At 37.6% G+C, this 27953-nt stretch overlaps 4 protein-coding genes across 5 annotated transcripts; 1 reads left to right on the top strand and 3 right to left on the bottom strand.

Annotated features, from left to right (window-relative positions):
* Positions 1-2: 2 nt before the first annotated feature.
* On the top strand, positions 3-3717 carry LOC124453541. Its single transcript, XM_047004325.1, has 7 exons — positions 3-427; positions 1269-1617; positions 1691-1906; positions 2352-2473; positions 2546-2762; positions 2833-2903; positions 3299-3717. Exons 1-7 carry the CDS (start codon positions 224-226, stop codon positions 3497-3499), a joined length of 1380 nt encoding a protein of 459 aa, XP_046860281.1. The 5' UTR covers positions 3-223; the 3' UTR covers positions 3500-3717.
* Positions 3570-14849, bottom strand: LOC124453539 (EF-hand domain-containing family member B-like). The gene is made up of 13 exons (XM_047004324.1): positions 14839-14849; positions 9889-9993; positions 9740-9799; positions 9505-9651; positions 9193-9292; positions 8688-9009; positions 7660-7966; positions 6852-7055; positions 5898-6042; positions 5329-5405; positions 4787-4891; positions 4401-4496; positions 3570-3778 (listed from the first exon to the last, which is right to left on the bottom strand). The coding sequence occupies exons 2-13, from the start codon at positions 9937-9939 to the stop codon at positions 3707-3709; spliced, it is 1686 nt and encodes a 561-aa protein (XP_046860280.1). The 5' UTR covers positions 9940-9993; positions 14839-14849; the 3' UTR covers positions 3570-3706.
* Positions 10171-12273, bottom strand: LOC124453543 (Krueppel-like factor 6). Its single transcript, XM_047004327.1, has 2 exons — positions 11987-12273; positions 10171-11273 (listed from the first exon to the last, which is right to left on the bottom strand). Exons 1-2 carry the CDS (start codon positions 12095-12097, stop codon positions 10548-10550), a joined length of 837 nt encoding a protein of 278 aa, XP_046860283.1. The 5' UTR covers positions 12098-12273; the 3' UTR covers positions 10171-10547.
* Positions 13362-27708, bottom strand: LOC124453537 (importin subunit beta-1-like). Of its 2 annotated transcripts, none has more exons than XM_047004322.1 (27): positions 27532-27708; positions 27292-27470; positions 27133-27191; positions 26852-27034; positions 26011-26061; positions 25787-25936; positions 25612-25688; positions 25465-25540; positions 25140-25199; positions 24353-24442; positions 24149-24259; positions 22526-22627; positions 22268-22439; positions 20851-20903; positions 20213-20404; positions 18901-19031; positions 18722-18797; positions 17582-17653; positions 17437-17508; positions 16876-17023; positions 16669-16751; positions 16230-16337; positions 15612-15755; positions 15433-15538; positions 15118-15232; positions 14850-15006; positions 13362-13998 (listed from the first exon to the last, which is right to left on the bottom strand). In XM_047004322.1, exons 2-26 carry the CDS (start codon positions 27329-27331, stop codon positions 14850-14852), a joined length of 2628 nt encoding a protein of 875 aa, XP_046860278.1. In that variant the 5' UTR covers positions 27332-27470; positions 27532-27708; the 3' UTR covers positions 13362-13998. The 2 variants fall into 2 exon arrangements, with proteins under 2 accessions (XP_046860278.1, XP_046860277.1); XM_047004321.1 differs by having other exon boundaries at positions 27558-27708.
* Positions 27709-27953: the final 245 nt, after the last annotated feature.

The raw sequence follows: 27953 nt of genomic DNA, 5'->3' as shown, positions 1-27953 counted from the left end.
GATCAAATTTCAAACTAGGAACCAAAATGGCGGAAATTGATCAGGTGATCAATATTGCCCAATCAACGTAAGCTGAACGGATAACAATGGATGTCCCAACGCTTACAAATAGAGGGCTCTGACTGAAACCTTTCTTCGCTTTTGACAATTGACTTTCTTCTGATTTTATTGAATTTTGGAACTTGAATTTAACACTGTAAAGATAAGAACGAATTTCGAATCAATGTCGCTATTTGATGCAACTGTGAAGCAAGTCGTTAAAGACATTTCTGATCATACTTTACTTCCGGTTCGGAGTCGTGCCTCGTCAGATTGCTGTAAGATCCTATCGCTTGTCGAGCGCAAGACTCGAAAATGGCACTTACCTTGGAAATCGGCATACAAATACGTTCCCAAGGAACTGACACTCAATGATATTATGCTTGAGGTGTGTTCATTAATTTTTTCACTGTGGGTTTGAGGGGGATATTAGGGAGGCTAAGGGAGCAAGAACTCTAAAATGATAGGCAGAGTCACGCCGTTTCACCAAGGTTTGGTACAAAGTTATTTTCTCTTTTTCTTTTTCACTGTGGGTTTGAGGGGATATTAGGGAGGCTAAGGGAGCAAGAACTCTAAAATGATAGGCACAGTCACGCCCATTTCACCAAGGTTTGGTACTAAGTTCTTTTCTCTTTCTTTTTCACTGTGGGTTTGAGGGGGATATTAGGGAGGCTAAGGGAGCAAGAACTCTAAAATGATAGGCACAGACACACCCATTTCATCAAGGTTTGGTACAAAGTTATTTTCTCTTTTTCTTTTTCACTGTGGGTTTGAGGGGATGTTAGGAGGCTAAGGAGCAAGAACTCTAAAATGATAGGCACAGACACACCCATTTCACCAAGGTTTGGTACAAAGTTATTTTCTTTTTCTTTTCACTGTGGGTTTGAGGAGGATATTAGGGAGGCTAAGGGAGCAAGAACTCTAAAATGATAGGCACAGACACACCCATTTCACCAAGGTTTGGTACAAAGTTATTTTCTCTTTTTCTTTTTCACTGTGGGTTTGAGGAGGATATTAGGGAGGCTAAGGGAGCAAGAACTCTAAAATGATAGGCACAGACACACCCATTTCACCAAGGTTTGGTACAAAGTTATTTTCTCTTTTTCTTTTTCATTGTGGGTTTGAGGAGGATATTAGGCAGGCTAAGGGAGGACGAACTCTAAAACGATAGGCATGGCCACACCCATTTCACCAAGGTTTGGTAAAAAGTTATTTTCTCTTTCACACAGCAGGTTGTAAATGTAGAAGATCTTAAAAAGTCATCGGTACTACTGCAAAATTACCACAGCTCACGTAGATATCATAAGTCCGGGAAAATTGGTGGAAAGATTGCCGAGGAGTTTGGTGTTGATTTGAGCATAGTTGAAACCATGGACATCTCTCTGAAGCTAAGTAATGTTACCAAGCAGGAGGTTGTCTGGCAAAAACTGTATAATGCCACAAATGGTAAACCGGTTAAGCCGGACCATCCACTAGTGAAATCTATAAGAAAACATCCAACAAAAAGCTTGTTCTTGATTGGTTTGATTGTGACATCTGGAGTTGTTCCTCAAGATAATGTCAATACCATGGTCAGTGGTATGTGTACAAGTGAATTGACAATGTTCAACATGGAAACGCCCACCAAAAATACACATTTTCAAATTTTCAGGTGAACTAGATGTTGGCACCGCACAACTCTCCTTAAATTTAAACAGCTCTGTTTCATCGGATTTGAAGCAATACAAGCAATATACTATACCACGTGGTACGACCCTCGCATATATGTGTTACAAAATCAAACTTGATAAAAATCTGCTGCGTTTACAACTTGCGGAAGACGTCACTGATGCTCCTCCACCACAGCATGAAAGCAGAATGTTCAGCGGTAAGAATAAATTTACTTTGTAATGTGTGAACAAACTGTGTTAATTTGTCAATTAGCCTTAGTCATTGCTATTGCACATCAATGGATACAAGCTATAGAGCAACATGCTACAAGCCAATCACAAAATGTGATAGCACTACATCATTCCGAGAAGAAACTCAAGTCATCCCACTATTATGTGCAGGTCCTGACTCACAACACTCTTCAGTATAGGGAATATACAATATAGAACATAGAACACAAGTTTAGGAATACTGTTGAATAGATATACCTAAATATACTACATGCCACTTGTATGTAGAAAGCATTTGGTTTATGGCTCAAATCATGATGCTGAAGGAGATGCTCATATAAATCGAATAGTTTTGCGGCCTGACACTACAAACTGTTTTGTTTTGCCAATTTTCAGAATGTCTTCTCAATATTCAAAATCATTCTCTTGTAGAGAAAGCAGTCCAAAGTGCCTTGCATCATCTACTTTTTAGCGATGTTAGCAATGATGTTATATTGATGTTGAGAAAAATCCTAAAAAATGATCCTTCGTGTGCATCTAAACTGAATTTTGTGGTATGAAATGTTACAAATTATATAATTTGTCGATGATCTAGAGCACAATTGTTCACAAAGATTTGTTCACAGATTGAAAATTTCCTTGATCATTTGGAAGGAGAAGATGTGTTGTGCAAGATCACAGTGCAACATTTGGAGAAATTATTTTCTGACCAAGTGTATGAGGATTGCTGTGCTTTGTTAGAAAAAGTGGGTTTCGGCACTTACAAAGAGAGAAATGAAGTCATTTTTTCAGGAAAAGAGGAGCTTTTGAAAAGCTTATGTGCCCTGTTGGAGTGCCTTTCTAGTATGTATCCTTTCTTGTGCATAGTGTGTGAACATAAACATTAAACTTGTATTTTGTTCTTACCTTACAGAAATGAGTAAATATCAGATTCTTGCCCTGGTGGATTGTGACATCACTCACAGACAAGCCATCATAACAATTGTGAGTACATGCCAATGTTGGTTATTGTGTAGATATGGGGTGTATCAAGAAACTGCAGCTCTTTGAAGTCACCCGAAGTCACTCAGTATTCATCCCCAAAGAATGATAACCACAATAAAATTGTGAAGCATGCATAATTACAAATTCCATTGTGTTTATGCCTCTAATGGAATCAATTACTGCTTAATCTTGCAAATTATAAATGTTTTGTGATTTGAAAGGATAGCATTTTGTTTATACACCCAGTATATAGCACTGACGTACTTCAATGTTTGAGTTGTATGCTATGGAAACCTTTAAGGTGTTGAAACCTTTCCCAATAAACTTAGGCATAGATTATGCTATGAAAACTCTTCATGTATTATTTTTTTTTGTATTAAAACAACTTAATTTAGATAAAAATTGCGATGAAGCTGACAGATGGATTGGATGAAAAGCATGTGGAACCAGACCCTGTCGCCTCAAAATTTCTCACAGCAATTGGTGTGAAAACGGAAATTTCAAATGGTTTTTCTGTTCAATACTTACCGAAAAACCAGTCTGTCATGAACCTCAGAAATATTACAGTGGCAGTATATGGAATGTGCTCAGTATGATTTATTACTTTAGAAAGTCTTTTTGCTCTTGGCCTGTAAATGTCAGTTTGTGTACTGTGATATATAAATCTTATAAAATGCACTAGTTTATTTTTGTAGTTGTACATATAGCATATATAGAATACAAAATAAAGCGCACCTTGTACTATAATTCACAATAAGTAATACAACTCTAAGAGTTTGACATATTCGTAATTGAAATACACTTTAAGCTTTTACCAGTTTATTTTGTTTTGATTGTTCCATATCCAGAACGTTTTTGAACGACTGTATGCTCACCTGAAAGAGAAAAAGGAATGGCACAAATTGTTTTGTGATTCGATCAATTTTTTTGACACTTTTTTGAAGTTGAAAGAACGCGATGTGAGTGTACTTAAGTTTTGCCGGGTAAAAGTTGTTTTTCGCAAAACAGACGAAAACATTAACGAAATAGTTAGCCGAAACCGCACGGACGAAGTAAAAATATTGAAATACCTCGAGATAAAATTGTGTTTCTTCAATTTGCAGTGCCTTTTAGTCGAGTAATCTCTAAAAACATCGCTGTCAAAAAAAGAAAGACGGACATGCTGTGTGTAGAACTTCGGTCGACCACCATTGTCAAACGGCTGTTGCTTAAAATTGACGTGTTTACGTTTATAAGTCGGAAGTATCCGAGCGGAAACCGATCGGAGTTCGGTTATGTACGGATTTTACATACGCAATGCTGCGCTGAAACACATTGATCAAACTTGACGTACGAAATTCATAAAAACAATCAACACGGCAATAAATTAAGAAATGTTTTGTTGATTTTAACTCGTTGTCGACGATTGTAAAGAGTTCCAGTTTTATCCTCGTTATTGGTTCAAGCAACCGTTGATGTGTGTACGTTATGCGTACCTATGTTTAATAAATGACGTACCTCTCCTTGCGGGTGAAGAGAGGCCGCCTTTTTCCAATATTTATCGAATGTATCTGCCGACATTCGCATACCGACACTATCTATGACCCGATGTACCTGCACAAAAGTAAAAGAATGTATCAACTATTGGTGGCATTAACATCGTATTTAAACTGCGGCCGGAAATGCCTGGGGCCCGAGTACTAGATAGAGAATGTATTCTATGGATTAGATGATGTGAATGTTTAACGAGAAGGTAAACCAACATGACAAACCATTGTAGGTTTTTTTAGAATATAAATTTTTTCTTGAATCAAGCTAGACCTGTATAACATTCGATTTCTATTTGTATGATTTAGTCGATTTAAAATTATTGCATTACAGCAATAGACCATGGCAATATGTACCTCGTTAGGTGTTCTAGCCATGAAGAAATCTTTCTCGTGAACTCCCAGAGTGGTGTACAGCGAAGGATTAACCAGACCATATGCATCAGATTCATCACCGTAGTTCTAGAAAAACAAATAATAAGTTGTGTATAGTTTTATATGATGATGACCTTTTAGACACAAAGACCTCTCTCATGATATCACTCTTTCGTGCTCTCAAATTTCCATCTGAAACTGCTCCTTAGCATACTCACAGTGCTATCCAATATTATACCCTAATATACTCGCAGTTCTACCTAATGTTACCCGCTAAATATACTCACAGTTCTATCGAATATTACCTCTTATTAAACTCACAGTTCTATCTAAATTTCTCAATAATATACTCATACTTCCATTGGATACTACCCCCCAATGTACTAACATTTCTATGAAATACTACCCCCCAATGTACTTATATTTCCATTGGATACTACCTCCCAATGTACTCACATTTCTATGAAATATTACCCCGCAATATACTCACATTTCTATCTAATATTAACTTCTATAATACTCACAGTTCTGTCTGATATTCTTCGAATTCGAGGTGCGGGAAGATCACTGCGTATTGTGGGCACACCATACGATCTCCAAGCTAAAAAATTCTTATGTTAAAACTGGTTCGAGAACACCTCGACCTTCTTTAGACGGCGCAGCCATTGGCTTCGACAAAAGCAAAATATTAAAGCAGGAGCAAAATATTAAAAAATGAAATGGCGACCACCAAAGAAATAAATAAGTACCAATAATCTTGTTTAGAAGACCTTTCAACCTGATTAGAGACATACATAAACTATATAATATAACACTAAGGTATTTTATTGACGTGGAATAAATTCTACGAGACTGATTGATTTGAAGCTCGAAGCAAATTAAAGACAGGGGGACAGTTTAAAAAGTACTGCTGATGCTTATGGGTGTCCGTAAAAATAGATTGGTCAACATTAGTGGATTTGGGAAAGAAATGACTTTCTTATCAAACTTGAAATTTCTCATAAATAGTAACAAGATCCCAGGTTCTTAGCAAAACTGTTGCGCAGCACCCAGCGCCACCAACAAGGATTAAACTTTTATTTAATGCTCGTACCTTTGGTGTCGTGACGACCCACCGTCGAATCGACAGTCGAAGAAGATGTTTTCCATCCACCGATGGCCTCGTCGATTTGTCGCGAAGTTTTACTGATGTCTGGCAGTTCAAGATTTTCCTCCTTCAACTTCTCCATCCTTTGTATCTAAAAGTGAAACATTCTGTTGCAAGGCAGTTGGTGATAAACTCTCTTTTTACTGTGCAAATAAAACACTGGGACGAATTTAATTACTGGTTAAATATTATTGAGGCAGGTAGCCTTCAAGCTATATTCATTTCAATGGTTGAGTTGTGTTCAACTTAGGGAAAGATTAAGACTAGTTGATTGCTCTTTACAAACTTTTGTAAAACAGTATAGGTAGCTTTCCAGTTATGATAAGTTTCATACAGCGTGACTATATTTAGTCGAAAGAGCTGAAACACCCCCCAGTTGTAAACTTTGCAACTATATATAAAGCAGGTGGGAGGGTCAAAGCAAATCTAATAAAAAATTTCACAAACGGCCCCCCTTACGGAGGTGAAGGAGATAAATATGCGATTTCAAAATTTTCGATCGATATGTAATGATCTAATGCGCAAATAATCTCATAAATTCGAGATACAGTAGACTGTGTTAAAAGATGAATATGAAAGGTTTTTATTATCCATCTTCAGATTCAAAAGTACGATAAATTTACATTGATTTTCTTTTTGTTGATGCGTCTTAAACGAAGCCTGATGTCACAAAAAAAACCCAACAAAAAACGAAACAAACACATTTAGGTGCAATCTGCGAGAGTCGACAAAACAGAGTTCCAAAGCGAGTTGATACAGTCGCCATTCTGGTCTGCCATCAGCTGATGCTCGAGGCCTCAAACACGATAAACATCGCGGACGTGTCAAAGACAACTTCCTTTGTATTTTTCGCATCAGCCATGCCAGCATTCTGTAAATATGTTTAAGGTATAACTTTACCTCTTTGGCTGTTTGTTGATGATAGACCAATTCGTCTTTAAATACGTTCTGCCAGTTCAGGAAATTGCAAAATTCGTCGTAATCTATTTGTCTGTCACCATCGATATCGCAGTAAGATATGAGAGAGTCAAGAAACTCATCAGGAAGTTTAAAGTGCTCCAATACTGCACGGAGTTCGTCTTCGCTTATTTTTCCAGAACCATCCTAAAATTGAGTAAACAATACTGTTGAAGAACTTGTGATGACAGTGCATACAGAATGTGTAGGAAAGATGTCTGCATAAGAGAGATCTCCGTTTTGAAGAGACCGCGTTAGAGAGAGTTAATCCAGTAAGAAATTATCTGTTCTGAAAAGAACAATTCAATTTTATTTTTTTATTTACGCATGCGAAACGATATTTTTTGATTTCCCGCCATCTGACTGAAAACAGCAGCGGGCAGCTATCTTACGATATCTTGACCGTGGCCCAAAAGTGATATTTTTTACAAAGTGAAATATAAATTTTTAAAATTGATTTAAAGCGACTGTCAACGAGAAAGCAAAGTGCATTCAGATGGTAGTTATCACAGCAAGAGTGAATTATACTATCCAGACGAAGAGAAATTTGTAGAAAACAATCCATTTTAGTCACAACATCAAGCCGCATCGGTCATTTTACAACGCGGATTTCTTCATAATGAAAATTTAAAAAATGTTGTTTACAGTTTAGGTTAAAAATATTTCACACGGCCTCAAAAGTGCCCAGGGCCGCTTTTGGAATCTCATGAAATATTTTTTCCGTACGGACCTCCTAGCCATATATATTTACCTTATCGTAGTATTTGAAAGCAGATTTCAAGTCCTTAAAAGCATGATAGTTGAGTTTTTTCAGATTTTGTCTTATAGAAGCCAAGACAGCTCTCTGGTGCTCGCGACCTTTTAAACAATGATCAAGTGTACGCCCGTGAACCAGGTCCCCCGCTCCAAACTCGTCTGGTTTAAAGAGAACACCGAAGGTATGGTCTGGGGGCACGTTCATTGTCTCCTTTAAAGGATCGTGGACTTTTCCAAGTTGAGGTTGTGTTCGCTCGCGAAACGCCTCTAAACGTTTCGAAACGATGTGAGCGGCATTCTCACTGAAGAAATACGCAAAAAATGGCGTTTAGTTTCTTTGGGGAATGTCACAGAATGTGCTTGGAATTTTAGTCGGGCAGATTTCATAAACGGGCCTCTATATGGTGGTCGAAAACATTTTACTGCAACAATGCCATTGTTTACAGAGATATTCACACCAGGATAAGTGTAGCACGAAACTTTGATAAAATTTTTCTCGATATTTTATATATGTAATGGCGATTCATTTGCTTGCTACAAACTGGTTTTATGAACAGATTTATGAAAAACAAACATGCAATAACAAATGTAGACGAAACGTTTCACAAAAAACTACTGCTCGACATAGTTGTTCTTCTTGTCCGATATGGTTCTTGTACAATCCTGGAAGTGGATGGTACTTATCTTGGTTTGATATGGTTCTTGTACAGTCCTGAGAGGGGTGGTACTTATCTTGGTTTGATATGGTTCTTGTACAGTCCTGAGAGGGGGTGGTACTTATGTTGGTTTGATATGGTTCTTGTACAGTCCTGAGAGGGGTGGTACTTATGTTGGTTTGATATGGTTCTTGTACAGTCCTGAGAGGGGTGGTACTTATGTTGGTTTGATATGGTTCTTGTACAATCCTGAGAGGGTGGGTTACTTACGTTGGTTTGATGCAGGTCCAGCATAGTCTTGGGAGGGGGGTTGGTTACATACGTTAGTTTAGTACAGTCCCAGGGAGGGAGTGGAGAGGATACTTACGTTTGAGTATCAAAGAGCCACTTCAAACTCTTTTTCACATGTCTTCCATCATTTTCGTGTGGTGTTTCGATACCAAATGCACTTGACTTCTTAACCCTCTGCCAGTTGTAATTCCTATCGTACGTTTCGCCGACATCATAAGCATGATGGCTGATTTTATACAATTCTTTTCTATCATTCGCCTCTTCGTCAACCTGTCTTCGAGACTTGAGAGGATTGATCATGTCGCCGGCCTTACCATCCCTCGATATTGGGATACCATAGGTCACCTCGTAGAGACCGACGCCTTCGGGAAGACCTAGTCTTTGGTCATGTGATTTTCCTTGAAATTAAAGCACATGAAAATTAGACTAAAGCACGTGGGATCAGCTTACGCCGACCGATCCCAACGGGGTAACTCAATACAGTCATGGTATACAATATTTCTTATTCGGTGTATGATTGTTGAAGTTGGCATAAACGAGACCCTCGTAGACATGTTTTCAATAATCTGAGATGCTTTTACCAAGAGGAGCTTTCTTTTTGCTAGCATATTGACTCTCTTTACGATCTTGCAATCTTTGCTTGAACAATGTTTTCGGAAAAGGATTAACCAGATCTCCCACCTACAGGTAGAGAGAAAAACACAGTTCACAAAGATCAACATTTAGGACGGACAGCATAATAGAGCAGTTTAATCACAAGACTTTAAAATGGTCAATTGGATCAAAACTTTCCAGATGCACAATTCATAATGACCTATAATCTAAATTGATTGTCATCTGCGACACCTAGGACACAAAATCAAGTAATACGACGCAGAGTAAAGTGCACATACCACTAAAGACGGTCTCGTTTTTATCCCATGTGTAAGTTCGTAGGCTATTTTGCTATCTTGAGCCTTGCCATAATGTATTCTTTCTTTGCCAGGTCCAGGCTGTGTTGTCTCTTGGAACTTCTTGATTGAGGGCGATATTGAGGCTTGCTGTACATATAAGCACATTGAAATATTCATGAAACTGTGCTGTTAAAAATTCATGCATTCACTTCGAAGATGAAAATCCGTGGCATACCTCGCTCTTCACATCCAAGCAATCACTAGCAGAATCACCACTGGTTCTCGTCTTTCCCGCCTTCGGAAGAGGCAATACAATGTGATGAATAAATGTAAAACAGAAAAGAAGAAATGAAGGATATGCATGTAACTACACACAGGCATTACCGCGAGTATATCTGGATTTCTGTCGATAAATTTACCCGCATTTGTCGCCATATTTTGTTGAGATTCAGAGTGAAGGAAAATAAGATAGCTGCAATCCGCCTAAATCTAAATTTTCACAAACGTTTTGAACGAATGAACAATTTATCAATACAGTAAATATTTACAAATCCTTTCTTGCGAGACGCGGTTTCCAAGACAACATCTTATGTTCCACTGATCTCGCGTGACCTGGACATCAAGATAATTCAAAAAGCAATCCAAAAAATGTAGACACAATAAGGCTGCGGTTGTGAAAATACTTTTAATCAAACATTTTTATTCAGCGTACAGAATCCAATATTTCATCGCATAAGCTAATAAAACAATATTTGATGAGGATGCGTTCCAGAAATCGTTTTCGCTATTTGCGCTATCTGTGACGTTCGTAAAGTCGAATTTTCTCCGTTCAAAAACTACACGTACACAAAATGAGCCATAGAGGCTCAAGAATTTACTAAATAACCCATGCACCTTATCCCCAAACATGCACAACTCGTAAAAGACATTTGACGTCTTGAAGTTTCCAACAACTTTGCTTCTCCGGAAGGAACAGAGCTTCTTCAATCTTTCAGAAAGAACGACTGAACAAAAACACTTATCGAGCGCAGCGCAACTTCAGGTTAAACGTGCCGTTTCATATGCAAAGCAAGATGATCAGAACGCGCAAAACATCTATCGCAATGAGTACATTTGAAAGGTTTCGCTCCGGTATGCTTTCTGAAGTGTCTAGTCAACTCGTCTGAGCGAGCAAACCGCCAGTGACATCCTTCCCAAGAACAACTGTATGGCTTCTCTCCCGTATGTGTTCGTTGATGTGCTTTAAGATGTGAGCTTTTTGTGTAAACTTTTCTACAGCCAGTAAACGGGCATCTGTGTATTCGACGTTTTGCCTCGTTCACGTCTTTGTTGACAGCGCAGATCTCTTTAAGTCCGGGTGCTTTCTGTTTTAATCCGTTGCCTTCTCGTTTCGTTGTACTATTGCTCAACTCGGGTGAGCTCGGTGGCGTCAACGGTAACTGCACCGTTTCATGCTTGACTTTAGAGTCAGTTTCTTCCACGCCAGCTATTTTCACTGACAATGGTTTAAGTTTAAAGTCAATACACAGAGGCTGGTTGCCATTTTGCTCATATGAAATTGCAGGTATATTTACAGGTAGTTCGTGGAACACAAAGGCCGTGGAAGAGCATAAATTCTCCGTAGAGTTTCCACACGTGTTCAAATCGAGAAGATTCAGATTCTCAACATCAAATGTCAAAGGTATATCATTCCATGGAGCATTATTATAGAGATCAGGGCCACTGTCTCGCGTCTCTGGGCACAAATAACGATCCATTTCCAGTCGAGTCTGAAAGACAAAGAAACGAAAACATATGCTGATATGAATAATGAAACATATTATTTGGTTACGTTTATGAATGCACGCTGTCTAATCTTAACATCTTATTGATAAAACTTTTACTTTTCAAACTCCAACATCGATATTCCTCAGTAAAATCCAACATTACGGTAGGAACTTACACGTGTGATAGTGTATGATTAGTGAGTAAAAAATGTACATATTTGTTGTACATTGCCCCCTCAAAAAAGAATTTTTGTCGTACTTTCTTTAGTGAACCATGTCAAAATATTTGAGAGGGCCTTTCTCCTGAATTCTTCGCATTACATATGAAGGAAAACATTGATAATTTGACTAGAATGCAGAAAATGCTGTTTATAAAGTTTCGAACAGTTGGCGAGTTTTAGTTATGAAAAAGCATGATTGCAATTCTGCCTACTTCACAACATAGCACGCTTGAGAAATTTTACTATACTGTTGAAAACAATATCATATTACTACAGTTATAAAATCCTCTCGTTCGTGTGCACCTCTCCACACAACTACAACATGAAGGACAAGATCAAAGGCGATGTAAGTAATAGTGAAAAAGTTGGAAGATGTACGACAGTGACTAGTATAGTAGACAATGTAATATAAATTTTAAAAACAAAGTCGATGACCGAGTAGCGATTTGCCTTGGATTATTATGTACAATTTTCAATTTAAATATACCAACGAACCTGCTGCCAGTCTTCTTCAAGAGAGGGTAATACGTAAAAATATCCTTTCTCGTGAACCGTTTGGAGTTCGTTGAAAATACTGACGGAAGGAAGCATCGTGTGCATATCCATTCTCGCAGCAAAATCGTACACAAGATGAGTTGTTCTGAAAAAAGGCGCCAACGCTTTCTGAGATTGAAATATAAGCCGTTGTGTACCTAAGGATTACCGTAAACAGTTTATGCAAAACTTATAACTCAACGATCTTCGATGCATATTGCAGCGATGATTTTAATTCATATGACTTACATGTGTTTCTAAATACGATTGCCTCTCAATGAGCTTCGTTGTGATTGGCCTAGAGCGCGCGGAAAGCCACATCGAGCCAATGGCGCTCGAGTTCAGATCAAAATATAAATTGCAAATATTTGATTAGGTTCAACCAATAGCGTCGTGCGCTTAATATCTCACAGAAAATGAAGACAACAACAGGATTGTCAAACAAAACAAGTTATTTATATGGAATTGCTCATATTGTCGTTGCAGGTTATAACATGACACTGCAGGTCTTATGCTAATGCGAGCATAAGTTTTGGAATATTATATAATGAAACCTTAATTATTTTAGGAGACACAGGAATAACCATACAAAAACATTGTTTACCTAAGTCTCATCGGAACGCATAATGCCTTCTTTTCAACACTATCGACGCGTAAAGTATATTAACTAAATCATTAAGTAATTGAATAGACGAGTTAAAATAAATGGGAGAAAATGAGATTAACGTTGTGTTTTTCATACAACGTTAGCATTTTAAATTGCTGATCGCAAATTCGAAGATAGTTGTGATGTTCTTCATTGGCTGGGAATTCCGAGCACTTGCGAGATAATTACACTACATTTAACCTGCTGACTCCATCATGCTGATTTTGGAATTTTCCATACAAGCAAAGAAAAAATGCTTCATTTCAATGGACTGCCACAATCACACAAAAGCTGTATCAACAATATAAAGTTTGTGAAATATTTATGAAAACGACTTCAAGCACTGCCGATTTGTGAAGTGCTGAAACAGACATGAAAACAAGTGTATTATCGAATAATTTGATAAGGAGATAAAGGAGCTTATACTAAAATTTACCATGCTCTCTACGTCCAAGAGAAATATTCAGAAAGCTATTGCATAAACAGACATACCAATGAATAATGAATTACTGCTTAATTACAGTAGGAATTCCATCAGTAAATAAGACACATCAAAATAAAGTTTGAGGAACTTTTCAAAATCTTAGAAAATCGCTAACCATTGAAAAATGGCCATCTTTTTCAAGGCCAAATTAAACCATATTTTATCAAATCTCAGGCTAGGGTTCAAATACATCTACACGAAAGAAGGAGCATTTGATTTGTATATTGTTTTCAATTGAATATTTTCTTTGAAGCGGTTATTCTCACTGACAGAAACATTCCATCTCTCATATTCTACATTCTCTCTGTATATGGCTAGATCAAAGTGTTATCCAAAATGGCGTTTCTCTCGAATGTGTTAGTAACGTACAGTTTCCAACTAACATCGAAAGACACCTGTACGGTTTTATCTTACATGCAATTCTATTAATAATTTATCAATCAATCATCAAAATATCAATTGCATGCGATAATCTTTAATGGCTTGACGACTGGACAAGATCAACTTTGCAGCCGTGCAATTTTCAGTTCAATTGTTCAAATCTCTAACCAATACATTGTCATTGCCATCCTACTTTTTTTCTTCATCGAAGCAAACGCTCTTGTCCTCTCACGATTTCATTCTTCATTCTGGAACACTCTCAATTCGCGTTCATTTTTCCACTGCGCACAATATTAGCATAGTTTTTGCGCAACCATTGCGCATGCGCGGCGGCGCACCACCGTCATCGGCGGTGTGCATTTTATTCTACTCACATTCAGGACTTTTCTCTTCTCACTGAACTCAGTACTCACAAATTTCGTTGCATTCAACTTTCGTAGACAAACTCTCCTCGTGATGGTTCTAAAGAAAAATTTATGATAGTTAAAGGATTTCTCCGTATGAATGACATCTCCATTGGGAGTAATCTGATCACAAAATAACCCCTGTTCACACTATAAAATACGTCTAGTGTACTCAATAGCATCTTGAGTTATTACATAACTACAGTAAAGCATGTTTTAATCTGGTGAGATCTAGCTTGAGTTTTTATATATGCCGTTCCAGTGTTTTCACCAGAGAGATCTTCTGCTTAAATTTGATCCTTATATACTCCAGGGGCCAGTTGCTCGAAACCTGGATAGAGATGTCCATGGGACAGCAAAAATTTTCAAACTTGTAAAAAAGGTGTTTTATATTTTTCTTATGACAAAGAAATTTTGTAATCTTCGAAACAATGTTTTATTTCCGTGATTGCACAGTTGAAATCGCATATTTTTCTTCTCCAAGCGATTTTACGAACGTTAAGAAAAATTTGCTATCTCCAGTGGATAACGCTATCTAGGCTTCGTGCAACCGGCCCCACTTTACTAAGTTTACTGCCTTCATCAAGAATAGTCTATGCTTGTAACTAGGTTAAAGCACGAGTTCGTCAAACTAAAACCAGGTGTTTTGATCATGAGATATCTTAGAGTGAAACTTGCTTCTTATATACAGAGGTTTAGTGCTTTCACGAAGAGCGATGTACATTTAAACTCGAGTCCGATATAAACTAGTCTATAGTCAAGTATTTTCATCACGAGTGATCTGATGGTGAAATTTGAATTCTGGCATTCTTAAATCTTAGGGCCTTCATAAGCAGACGGCGTTTATCACAAATTAAATACTTGTAATACACAGTAAAACATCTTCATAAGATTTGACCTCCCACGTACCTATGTTTGCTTCAATTTTCTCAATTCCTTGGTGGCCCATGTCGCTATATTCTTTGTCTTGCCACCTTTTGACCTGCGCCCCTCTTGCAGCAGTTCCAATATTGTCGTCTTTTCAAGATGTGGCTGCACAATATTGCCATAAGCTGAACATATATCTCTAAAAAACACAAAGCACCAACATAAATTTCCGTTAAAAAACCACGACTATGAAGCGCCATGTTCAATTGCAACAAAAATGAAAAGGAATGAATTTTAAACCAGCACATACCCTATGAGACCACAAGCTGCAATAACAACCGCCTCTGAATGGTCCTTATCTGTTGATATTAATTCTAAGAATGCAACAATACTCGGAACGGCTCCCCATACGTTTTGAACTTCAGCTAGAAAAGAATAAAAAGGCTCTCAAACGACACGCAAATGATTTCTCGTAACTCTATTCTACATCAAAATGAATGTACTAGGATCTGATGTAATCCAATCGTGTGCAGTGATTACAATAAATTCGCCAGCCGTACCGAAATGGAACAGTGCTATTTTTCCACTATTAATGTGCGCAAAAGCAAACTACTAGTCTACTTACGACTGGGCTCTTTTCCATCGCCTTTAAGTCCTTGAATGATACCAGTGTATGCCTCGAGGCATGCTTCACGAAGTTCGTTCAAATATTCAATTGTGTCGTAATCATCCTGCGATAAACAAGTATTTTTACAACAATATTGGTGAAGAGCTGCATAAAAACCACGAAATTTTCTCACTTACGGTTTCTATTTTTAAGGACGCGGCTTGTTCCAAAGTCATCAAAACAGGCTGTAAATAAGTTTTAAAGTTCGCGCCAATTGCTAGCGCAATATCACCAAGAGCCGAGATTACTTGAGGTTTGACCGACCGATGGACAGTTTGGTTCTGAATTTAAAATAAAGGGAAAAAAATATGGAGTACAGCCTCATGAATCAACTTTAGAATACTGAAATGAGATATCCAAACCTGATTTTTTAAGGTAACCAGGAATGGATTTAGGGAAGGGTGCGGTGGGGTGCGCACCTTGGATAGAGAGGGTGCAGGTGGGGTAATAATTTTCATATAAAATACTAATGTACCAAACAATTAGGCAAAAGCAATTGTGATAAGTGCTTAATGGAGCACACTTTTAAAAATCTTTCATTTATAATAAAAAAGCAACAGAATTGATACCGTACAAAAAATCACAAATCTGTCCCTGAAGATAACTATTAATTACGGTATTTGAGCTGGCCAAATGCCAAGACATAAAAAACAACTTTACATGAAGTAGATGCATCAGCTTCAAGAAAGCGTCTGTCACTCGATGGTTTAATGTTAACATGCGTAGAATACACAAGACAGAAGGCCTGCACTTACAGCTAGATTCGCCATGAGCAAGTTCATGAATTCGTCGCAAAACGGTGCGATTTGTTCTCCTAACGCACGACAGAGATCACCGACAAGACCAACGGCAGCGATACATGCCTATTATACACAGGAAAATAGTAAAAAAATGCTCTAAGTCGCATGACTTATCATTGAGAAAGGCAAGAATGTACAAGATAAACTTTTCATTATTGGACATATTTTCACATTATATATACATGCTAAGGTTAATTAGAGAAAGCTAAGATCTAATTACATTTGACGGCTATTGAAAATACACGTCAAGACAGAAGTTGATAAACTCATTTTTTACGTTCCATGATAAGTTTGGATTTATCAATAGTTCAATTTGTAGAATCTGCTCAGTAGAACAGACGTAAATCGTATGATAAAAGAAGGCTAATTACCTAAATGCAATCTAACATTATACCTGATATTCTTCGGTGTTTTTTAAAGCCAAAGTGAGCATTGGTTTAAATGCCTCCATGTACTTCATAAAATTGATTCCAATTACTAAGAAAATATGAACGCTCTATGTTAGCAATAGAAAACTATTAAGACGAGCGAGTATGGGGTAGTATCGCTAGCAGGCAAAATGTGGCATCTGTTGAAATAAATCCAACGAAATAACAGCAACCTTCAACGAGAATGGCAACGGCCAAAAGAGCATCTTCCTTTGTTCCACCCCCCTGACCACTTTGTGTTATCAACAGCTGTAACAAGGCACTCATCACAGTGTCAGAGATCTTCAATGCATCTTCCGGTTGAACTTTACGTAAAACACTCTGCATAGAAGATATTACAAATTAGAGACGAACCGCAGTAACGTGTTTATAAAATTAAAGTTTGTGGACACTGGGATTGGGGGGTGGGGGTGGGATGGTGTTTGATCCAAAGCGCCCCTCCCCTCAAAGTAATTGTGAGAGACTAAAAATTTAGCACTATATACGACAATTCACACTTACTTAACATATCTGTAAAATAAACAATGACTATTCAATAGACCTATGAGCTGTACATGTCCCAGCGTACGCATTAAACCTTCCTGCCTACTTTGTTCCGGGTAGGATGTCCTAGGAATTCTCGTGTCTTAGGCACGAGTTACCACAGTAATACACAAAGTGTCAGTCAGTGTCACGATCCTTAAAAGTTATTCAATATTGGGAGCACGCCGCACGAGTTTAGACCTCGAGCATACCTGCAGTGTAGCGCAAATTAAAGCTTGTAAATCCAGGTACTGCGAGCGATCATCGGTGGAGGTTATCTGACCCTACAAGAAATTCCGACGATTTTATTATACTAGCAGGCAAGAATGCACGCAAATCGTTAAATGCATAACATACCTCGAGTTGTAAAACTTGCTGTAGTCTATCGAGTACAACCAGTGTCGTGGATTGAACACATGTATAGCAATCCTAGATAAAGAAAGGGAAGAACCTCATCATGCTGATGGTCACTAAAACATCCGTTATAGAAGTTACCGGTTGATAAATTTAGTTAGTTAGTTGGAAGTTTTCAGTCAATGAAGCAAATCACCAATAGAAGTACTCTGTTGTCAGGAGATAAAACTGTCTGCTATAGACGCGCATGCTTTGTCTCAACATTGTCGAGTGCGCTGTTCAAACGCACCGAATTATTTTGAAGTACACTTTGGTGACTGTGGAACAAAGAAAATGTTAAGCGATGTTGAATGGAAAGTTTGAGAAAGTCCAAACTTCCCTCAACAGCGCTCAATAGGGAGTGGAAATAAATGCTCTCAATATGTTGAATGTAGCTATAATGTCAAACGAATGTTCAGTCAACATGTTGAGAGTGTTTGCACGTTGCCTTATGGATGTTATCCGTTTATCAAGCAATCATTCGTATAAGTTATCAGTTGTTATTAGATGAAACTATCTGTTATACACGTTACAGTTGTCAGTATATAAAATTAGCTCTTACAGAAGATATCAGTTGTCAGTAAAAGAAGAAATCTTTCCGTAGCTGAAACTATCTGTTATACACGTTACAGCTGTCAGTCAAAGAAACTAGCTCTTACAAAAGATATCAGTTGTCAGCAAAAGAAGCAATCTTTCTGTAGATGAAACTATCTGTTATAGACATACAGTTGTCAGTCAAAGAAACAATCTTTCTGTAGATAAAACTATCTGTTATAGACATACAGTTGTCAGTCAAAGAAACTAGTTCTTACAGAAGATATCAGTTGTCAGCAAAAGAAGCAATCTTTCTGTAGATGAAACTATCTGTTATCGACGTTACAGCTGTCAGTCAATAAAGCTATCAGCTATAGCAGACAGTAGTCATCAGTTAATAAAGCAATCATTTTTTAGAAGTTGCCATTTAACGAACTATAAGTTGTGGATATCGGAGCTGCTAATTAATAAAACTATCTGTTCTAGATGTCATACATGGTCAGAATCATGAAGAACAGTGAGCTTTAATAAAAATGAAATATTGAAACACGTCAAAGCGTCAACAACAACCTGAGGGGAATTTTTTATCATTTCCATTACAGCTTCGTAAGCGGCACTTCGAAGATTCGCTTGATTGCCGTCTGATCTTTAGAAAAAAAAACAACCCAAAAAAGGATCAGACAATTAATTCTCATTGATTGATTTATTCATTTCGATGATAAAACTAGTTTCTCTCCATTATAAGATACCTGTTGGTCACTTTCAGTAATTCTTCTACAATTTTCGAGAAACTTTCTGATAGGGCAAACGTGGGTGGTTCGTCGGTGCCAAACTTATTCTTGGCATTTTCTAACGCAGCTTCAGCGAGCGACGAAAACGCCTGAAGACAAAAATGATGGACGCTTGTTAGGGCTAAAAATAACGCTCAAAATCCGTTCTGCCAACTATCTTTCAGGTCGGTCGATTTCGACTTTTTCGTCGGTCGCTCACTCAAACAAATTACAACAAATAACGTGAAAAAATGATATGTTTAGAGAAGACTATACAGCGCTGAAGACGCTCTCATTCATCACCCTATCATAGTGAATGGAGTAGCTATTCTTAAAAAAATCCTCATTTGTCGAAATTCGTTAAACGCAAATAAAATTTAGCTGAGTTGGTAATTGCAAAGCAATCTAATCACGAAATTTTATGAAAACAGAATCGAAACCTTTGATGCAAGCTACGCTATTTCAAGAGCAAACACGTGTTTTTACGTATATATAAATTAGCGTTAAAGAGAGCACTGAAAAAAAAAACCGTCAAATAATTCATGTGGAAGTTTTGAAAATACGACCCGCGGTTATTTCGAGCTCAGCACGTTATAGGAAATGTTTTCATAATATGGTTCATTGCAAAAAAACGATCATTAAAAAGCCACAGACCAGATAATTTTTTAAAAGTTTCCCATTGAAGATCAATGCGGTTAACATAGAATGCCCATTCCATATGTAACCATTGAACTTAATACAACTGGAGCGCTACCCACGCCAAAATTCGAAGCCAGGAGGCAAGTTCGAAGCCAGGGGGCAAGACAACAATGAAATTATGAAAGACAACAAAAATCGACGATAACCATTGGTATTCCAATTTAACACAAAATTTTGACTGAAAATTCTGTAGTTTCACCCAGTGTTCTTAAAATGCATGAAGCCTGGATAGCGTTAGCATCCATTGGATGGTAAAAGTTTTAAACTTGTAAAATGTGTTTAAATTTTCGTTACGACAAAGATATTTTATAATCTCAGAAGCAAGGGGTGCTCAGTTCAAGTGCTATATTTTTCCTTTGAACGTTCAAAAAAATTAGCTTTCTGCTGGATGACGCTACTCGAACTTCGGGTAACCGGTCGCACCAATTTAACTAGGCCCAATCTTCCCTCGCGCGGCCCAAAGAAAGTTCATTGATGACATCTGGGAGGTAAAATTTGTTTCACGCAAGTACGGGCATGCTCACCAAAGGGCAGTAGTCCAGTTACATATTCAGTTCAATAAAAGTAACAGTTGTGTTTCTATGGTACCTACCCAGCAACTGTTAGCGGCAACACGTGGCTCTGCACTTAGACATGACATCATCTGCGTCAACAAAAGATGTAGATACGCTGGATTGATGGCTTCGTCCGGAAGGAGCTCACAAACACGACCGACAGTCCATGCAGCCGAGTCGCGCACTATCATACTGCTATCTTGCATCAATTGAATAATCATTGGCATTGCCTGTAGATCATTAAGGACAAGGATCAACAAGAGCGAGAATGGATTGAAGAGAGGTGTGCATGGAGGTGCGCACCCCGAAAGCCTTGACTACAGGTGGTATAGATTTCTCTTCACAATACTAATATACAAAATAATGAAGCCAAAGCAATTGCCATTAGTGTTTAATAGAGCGTAACTCCAAAAATTTTCCAATCATAAAAAAGGTCAAAGAATTTAACAAAAATAGTCTAGCATGGTACGGCAAAAAGTAGCCCTCGAAATGTAAATTTTCATAATTTAAACGTACATTTCATCAAAGGTAAATGTTAGTCGTCGCAAATCGGAATTGTGAATAAAAATGCCGTTGAATATATTCTTAGACTGCAAGGTTTGGCAAGATATATATCTGTGTGGTTTTTGAGATTATGTGAAAAGAAGCAGGCGTGTATACGTAATGAGTTACTTACACTGATCACAACATGTTTCAAAGCCTCCGGATCCGGGCCACCAAGAACAGATCCTAACATAAACACAAGACAACAATGAAATTATGAAAGACCACAAAAATCGACGATAACCATTTGTATTCCAATTTAACACAAAATTTTGACTGAAAATTTTGTAGTTTCACCCAGTGCTCTTAAAATGCCGTAAGATACATGTATGGTATACAACATATGCCATGGACAGATTTATCATGGGGTGGGTGGTGGTGCTACCCATCAAACATCAGACTTCGCCTCCCAAAAATAAATTGCTCACTCCCAGAAAAGATCTTAACGGCCCTCCAATTTTTAGTAAAACAAACCAGTAGTACAGTTGAATTGAGTTTTTCAGGACAAAATTTCAAATTTCTACACAACCTTTGATGGCTACACTACTATACCAACTTAGAATGTAGACCCTTACTTTGTCTACGTCACTTCCTAAACAGCTAACCCCCTTCCCTAAAATTTTTGCATCACCCCTGAAAAAAATATGAAAATCTGTCCATGGCATACGGAGAAAATGGAGAAAAGGCGCGACAATAACACCTCAGGTAGGTTTCTTGAAAACCGTAGAGTCTCGGATGTAGCTTTCCTCGCCCTCAAAGTAATCGCTCCATCAAAAGTAACCGCTCTCTTAATAGAACTTTAAGAACTTTACAATATTCACCCTTCATTATCCTAATAAAACGTTCATGTATAATTGCATTAAAAATCACAACCTTACACAACTTTAAACGCATTGAAAAAACCGTTGGTGGGTTAGCCACTATTTCGAAAGCGGCTACTTTCCAGACTCTACGATACTGCCTTATATGTAACTCCTCTAGGAAGAGGTTAGGTAGGGAGTGCAAATTGAAATACAAAGCTTTGTCTTATGTCCAGTTTCACCAACTGCATTGCTCAGGTTCTAGATAGCGACTTTTGAAAAGTATGAAAAGGAGACTATATTTTCTAAGTGTACGCAACTTTTTGCCTTTAAGGATTTTGAAGTTTTTTTTCTATCGTTTTCTCATCTCAAAGTTTTGTAGATGTTGATTGTCAAGGTTAGTTTTCAAGTGACTCTGAAGACGACTACCGCTAATGTGGTCGAAACGTCATCCAACAACAACACCAACAGTCCTTCTAAGGACTCCACTAACCTCGAAGATCGACATCTACAAATATATGTAAAGATACTCCCGGGTTCTTAGATAGTCGTTCGAGTAGTTTTAGTCGTTCCTAAAACGCAAGCCGAGTTGTATCCAGATGATTGAAATGACTGAACTGAGACGACTGAACGGACGAGTACATGAGAACTAGCCTTATGTAAAAATATTCCCGAGTTCAAATTATTCATTTTAGAGACACACCGAAGGCGATATCTTGTGCAGGGAGATAAAAAGTAAGATAGACTCACCGAAGGCCATAACTGCAGCATCTCGTTTCTGCCATATTTCATTTTGAATGTTTGCTTCAACAAACGGCAAGACGTACGGAACAACATCATTTTCACAACATTGAGCCAGCAACATAAGGCATACACCAGCTGCTTTTGAAGGATTCCAGTCATCTTCATCGTCAAATTCCTCCTACAGCAACACACCACATAGATAGCATTTCGTAGCAAAGCACGCGTAAAGAAGAACAAATCAAGGGTCGTATAAAATTATAGCACCTGTTTAGATAGTGTCTCCAATAACAGCGGCACAAGATATTGCAAAGCTCCTTTAGCGTATTTCTTACTGCTGCGTTCAGGTGGATGACCAACTTGAGCAGCCTGTAGTTTTAACACAATTGTTGTAGCTATCAATGATGTTTTAATGAAGATCGGATAACTCAGTAATACTTTTCATTCAAAATCCTATCCTTGATTCTGTTGAATAGGTGGTGTACAAATTGATTGTGTAGGATGTAATTCCCGATACATTGACTGAACTTCCTGTCATTTGTCCACCAGAATCAGGGAACACACGACAACTGATAAAAACTCACATATCTATCGACTTCTTTCAAAATCACTTCTATGCAAAACTAACTATTCTTCCTCTTGTTTTGAATGTATTGACACTGCACACTCTACAGTCTCACTTAAAGCTAAAGAAGCACTTCACATTAACTATCCTAACCTTGAACTCAGCGTTCAAGTTTTACGTTTCAACATTGTATTCAGTGTGTAAATGCACCCATCATTAATTCAAGGCAATATTTCATTGTAAATACTCATATTTGTATAAAATATTACGGTATCATATTACTACTACAAATATTGTACATAATGTTCTTAGTTATGCAGAAGTTGCCATTATGAGATGTTGAGACATGTCTGTTTTAAAAAAAATTTGTATTTATTAAACGCCGAACCATTGTATTAATAAGAGCCGAGCCAGCAGGAGTTAATTAAGGTACGCGATAAGATCACGAAGTGTTGAAAGGAGCCGCTTTCTATTTAAACTATTTAAATTCATAACATGTACATTCTCAAATGAAATAATTCATTCCAGATATTAAAATTGACGCGAGTGACCTAAATATTGTCGTTTCGTGTATTCTAAATATTTATGAAGTGCAGATACAGTAATATTACAAAAGTGAATTGGCCATTGGAGCCTTTCAATTTCTAAATTCCTTCCGTGCATCACTGAATCCCTGCCAGCGGGGTTCAAATGGAAAGCTCGTTAAGAACAGTAAATATTAATAAAGTACTTCTCTCGTAATAAAATAAATGGTTTGAACACGGGAGTATCGTTACATGTTTGTAGATGTAGGTCGTCCAGGTTAGTATAGTACTGAGAAGGACTGTTTTTTGTTGTTGACTGACGTTTCGACAGCCTTAGCGGTAGTCATCTTCAGAGTCAAATGAGTCAGTCAACAACAAAAACAGTCCTTCTCAGGACTATACTAACCTGGACGATCTACATCTACAAACATGTACTTCTCTCGTGTGACGATAAGTGACGTCATTGTTTAGAAGATGATACAGCACAGTCTATAAATACTGCCCTGATAATTTTACATAGCTTTATCAGAGCATCAGCTAATGCACTTGTAAAAAATACGCTCTCTAAAGATAGTCGTTGTATGAACCTTCAATGTGGATGTACTGGACAACATTTACAACGACTATATGAAATATTCGTGGAAAAACACATGCGCAGTAGAAAACATCGTCAACCCCAAGGTCAACACCCATTTCGTTAGGAATTTTAGTTCTTACTGCGCATGTGTCGCGACGAATTTTCCCGACAACCATCATAAATCCCCTGAGAGATTTGCTTTCAATGAAAGTGTTCATCCTCACCTCTTCAGCTTCAAGATCAAGATCAATTTCCTCGTCGCAGACGGTTGACCAAAATTCTATGCCCTGTAGTGAAACTTCGGGAACATCACTTTTGATGGCCTCAAGGCTTATCTAGCATCAAAATGCGAGATTTTATCAACAGGATGTTAAATGAAAAGCGATCTCGACAACAACTAGACAAATCATGAAGGTTTTTAGGCTTACCGCAAACAATGCTGGTGCCATGTAGGTGACCATGTGGTCATAATACAAGGACATGATTTTCACCAGGTTTTGAAGAGCAGCTATTTTCACCTGGAAACAATGGAAGTTGAAACAATATATGAGAAAAGGATGAACTTCTCGAGTTCTAAACTAGTGGGAATCATGGAAGAATTTTCTTTGGGGGTGTGCATAGCAATGCCACCCTCCAAATATGTGATTTCACCCTCCTTAATAAATTGTTCATTCCTCCAAGAAAAATTTCCCTTTATGAATTGTTCAGTAGTACAGCTAAACCGAGTTTTGCTGGAAAAAGGTTTCAACTCTCTACATTGCCTTTAGTGGCTACAATACTTGACCAACCTTAAAATCCTTACTCTCTTACTTTGTCTCGCATCACTTTCTTACTAGCAATCCCCCCCCTAAAATTCTTTGCCCCAGCCTTGTAAAAAATATGAAAATCCGTCCAGGAGGGGAATGGACAAACCCACCATATGAGCCAATCAGTATGACCAAGTATGCAAAAATGTTTTACCCCATTCAGTTGGCTGACCTTTAACACCCCCCCCCTATTCTAAACTTTGGAACTATTTAAAGCAAGTGGAAGACTCTAAGCTCATCAGACCAGATTTGGTAAAATATTTGCATGTGCGAATGACCACACTGGAGCTATTTGCCTCCAATAGGTATTTTTTGGTGCAATATAGGAGGGTCAAACAAACATTTTGGTGGGGTTGACAGCAAAAATGTCATACAACTGTGAACTATAAAAGATTGTGATCAAACATACTTGGGTAACTTGACTTTGTGTAGCTTCACACACAACCTGCATGATAAAATGTCTCTCATTCTAAAAGAACAATGAAGATATGGTCAGTTAAGCATTCTGCTGCTTTCAAACAAGCGATAGTAACTGGCTCAAATTTTCACTTCATTAAATGACAGATTTCGAATGTCACCCTTGGTAACTAAGACAACAGGTCAAACTGCTCTTAGGATATCTTGAAAGTAATGTTAACCAACATCAACTTGGGCACGAACGAAGTCTTAAATAATACTATTGTTTGAATGAAAATCAAGCTATATTGTGAAGATCAATAAGAGATTAAATGTACCTCTTTATCAAAGTTTCCCTTGGTAAATTCCAGTGAATTATACAAAGCAGTAGTGGCTGCGAGCCTCACATTGTTGCTGTGAGAGAATAAAGACCTATTAATATGTTCCTACAAATTTTCCTACATGCATTCTTAGTGTAGTTGAACCTTGGTTCTTCTTTTCTCATTCCTTGTACAATAGCTGTCAAAATATTGTTAGCCTCCCTCGCGAGATATTGAGGATCCTGGAGATGATGAAAAATGAGTTGAAATTCAATCAAATTTTCAAAGTAAAACAGACACAACAATTTCTTTCAAAATAAAAGTCATTGCTAAAACATACAATGTCTTGACAGATGTATCCAATAGACTCTAGGGTTTGTTCTTTCAAGGTCTCTGTCGCAGATACGTTTGTAATATTCTGAACAAGCAATCCGATCAAATCTGGCCACTGCTCAACAGGTAGCTCGGCACAGGCAATGGCAGCAATACACTTTTAATCAAACATGAAATCAATTGAAACGTTAAACGAAGATAAAATAAGATATTTCATCTGAATAAGCTTACTTGCGGGCCAATTGCTGGCCGTGTGCTTTCTGTTCCCAAAGTAGCAAGAACCTGAATTATAAGAAAAAATGCAAATTGCTATGGACCGGTTGCTCCTCTAAATCCAGCACTCTATCATTCTTTCACTAAAAGTTTTTTATCACATATAATGGTTAAGAGTGTGACTATATTTTTGGTGCCAAATCACAAGAGAATTTAGCTTTTACACCCACACCTTTAATGCCCTGTTCCCTCTAAATCTGCAATACCACAATAACCATCAAAATCCTGATCACTTAAATGCAAAAAGCAAGTTGCACCAGAAGTTCAAATAACTTTCTACATCATTTTTCATAAATATCGACATGTTTTGTCTAGCCAAATACATTAAATTCCAGTGCCTTTGTTTGTGCGCTTTGGCAAATATTTTGACATGCTTCTAGCAAATATTTCCACATTCACTCATTGTAACTTCCAATGCAACTGGCTCAGAAACTTACCAGTAATACATATAAACATGTAGAGTTTGTTGTTTTTTTTGGGGGGGAGGAGAAGCTGAACACTGGACTTGACTACAACCAGTGAAATGTTAAACAGCTAGCTATTGTAAAAAGCATATATTTGGGGTTAGTCCATTAATAGTCTATCCTCTATTGCACATCCTGATTGTTTCTGCAAGTTGAAGGTCGCTCCAAAAGGTATAAATGACCCATTATAATCATCAGATTCATCACAAGTATGTAAGTGATGTCTCTTTCATAGAAATGTTATAAGTATAAAGCTTTTAGAGTTTGTACATGCAGCAAATTTGCCCTACTGTATAAAATTTAAAATACAGGATCCCTTCAAACAAACCACTTGCCTGAGCTTTCACACTGAACCGCACGTTTTCGTCCAACGATAACCATCTTCGTTGGTAATCTAACTTTACTACAACGTCCTTCGAAGTCAGTTGATTTTTTAGCTGTAAAGCCGCTGCCATTCGACATACTTGACTTCGACTGGTATTCGCAAGTTCATTAGCCAAAGCCACCAAGAATTCGGGCTACAAAATTGAGCAAACTTTATACCGCTACAAATAACCTGTTTATCCCTACGATATATTTGAAATAATACATCAAGTAAGGTATTTTCTGTACGTACCAAATTATTTTTCGCCGCTTCTTGCAGAAATTTCTCTGCCTGATCAAGTTTAGTTTTATCTGAAAGACAAACGGCGAATGTTCATCTTCCTTCGTCTTCCCATGTTGTTCTTTAATGGTTTGTCACCATATTCACAATTACAAAAATTTCTAATTTTACCTTGCGAAATGGTAGCCTCTAGTATCGTAGGCAGTTCCATGTTGGATTTCAATGACAATGCGCTCTGTCTTCGTTCGCTTGAGCTATGCAACAACAACCGGCAAAATTCAAACTTGAAATTTCGTGAAGAAACTGCTGAATGCTGCTAACAATTGCCGAGAAAGATTTCCCGCCGAATCCTACAACATTGCCAAGTCGTTATGTTCATTAATGTACACAATATATTCCATATATACCTACATGTTTCGTATATACTCCATATATACCTCAATGCTTCCAGTATAATCACCAGCGATCAATATCTTATCCAAAAATGTTCCTTGTTGATACACACATATTTAAAATTGATCGAAGACACTGGATCCAAAGATCGAAGATGCAAGCGCACTTGTTTAAGCCTCCTTTCCACTAGCCTCGCATCGTAACGTATCGTAGCAAAACGTAACATGGCGCATGCGTGCTTGCGCCTATTGACCATCTTATCATTAGATTCTAATGCATAGATAGATAGATAGATAGATAGATAGATGATTTATTTCTTAAAACTGGCAGCCATATTGCTGAAATACGTTTAAGATTACATATAATACATACATAAATAAATTAACTAAATTACATCTTCAATGAGTTATAAGTTATAAAACTATTTCTAAAACGTTTGG

The sequence above is a fragment of the Xenia sp. Carnegie-2017 genome, unplaced genomic scaffold, assembly GCF_021976095.1.
Source record: "Xenia sp. Carnegie-2017 unplaced genomic scaffold, XeniaSp_v1 HiC_scaffold_25, whole genome shotgun sequence".
NCBI classification, from domain to species: Eukaryota; Metazoa; Cnidaria; class Anthozoa; order Malacalcyonacea; family Xeniidae; genus Xenia; species Xenia sp. Carnegie-2017.
Note: the sequence above shows the minus strand (reverse complement) of the source record. Positions and strands in the feature narration are given on the sequence as shown.

Bases quoted from the DNA above. Each gene is read 5' to 3' on its own strand.
- LOC124453541 (XM_047004325.1), top strand. From the start codon at position 224: ATGTCGCTATTTGATGCAACTGTGAAGCAAGTCGTTAAAGACATTTCT. The intron at 428-1,268 runs GTGTGTTCATTA...TCTTTCACACAG, and splicing joins TCAATGATATTATGCTTGAG to CAGGTTGTAAATGTAGAAGA. The intron at 2,904-3,298 runs GTGAGTACATGC...AACTTAATTTAG, and splicing joins GACAAGCCATCATAACAATT to ATAAAAATTGCGATGAAGCT.
- LOC124453539 (XM_047004324.1), bottom strand. From the start codon at position 9,939: ATGGCGACAAATGCGGGTAAATTTATCGACAGAAATCCAGATATACTC. The intron at 9,293-9,504 runs GTATGTGCACTT...CTCTACCTGTAG, and splicing joins AAACGAGACCGTCTTTAGTG to GTGGGAGATCTGGTTAATCC. The intron at 6,043-6,851 runs GTAAAGTTATAC...TTTCACTTTTAG, and splicing joins ATCAACAAACAGCCAAAGAG to ATACAAAGGATGGAGAAGTT.
- LOC124453543 (XM_047004327.1), bottom strand. From the start codon at position 12,097: ATGGATATGCACACGATGCTTCCTTCCGTCAGTATTTTCAACGAACTC. The intron at 11,274-11,986 runs GTTCGTTGGTAT...TTTGTCTTTCAG, and splicing joins TTGAAGAAGACTGGCAGCAG to ACTCGACTGGAAATGGATCG.
- LOC124453537 (XM_047004322.1), bottom strand. From the start codon at position 27,331: ATGGAACTGCCTACGATACTAGAGGCTACCATTTCGCAAG. The intron at 19,032-20,212 runs GTAGGTACCATA...TTTTGTCTTCAG, and splicing joins TTGCCGCTAACAGTTGCTGG to GCGTTTTCGTCGCTCGCTGA. The intron at 17,654-18,721 runs GTTGTTGTTGAC...TTCTTTATCTAG, and splicing joins TGATAAAAAATTCCCCTCAG to GATTGCTATACATGTGTTCA.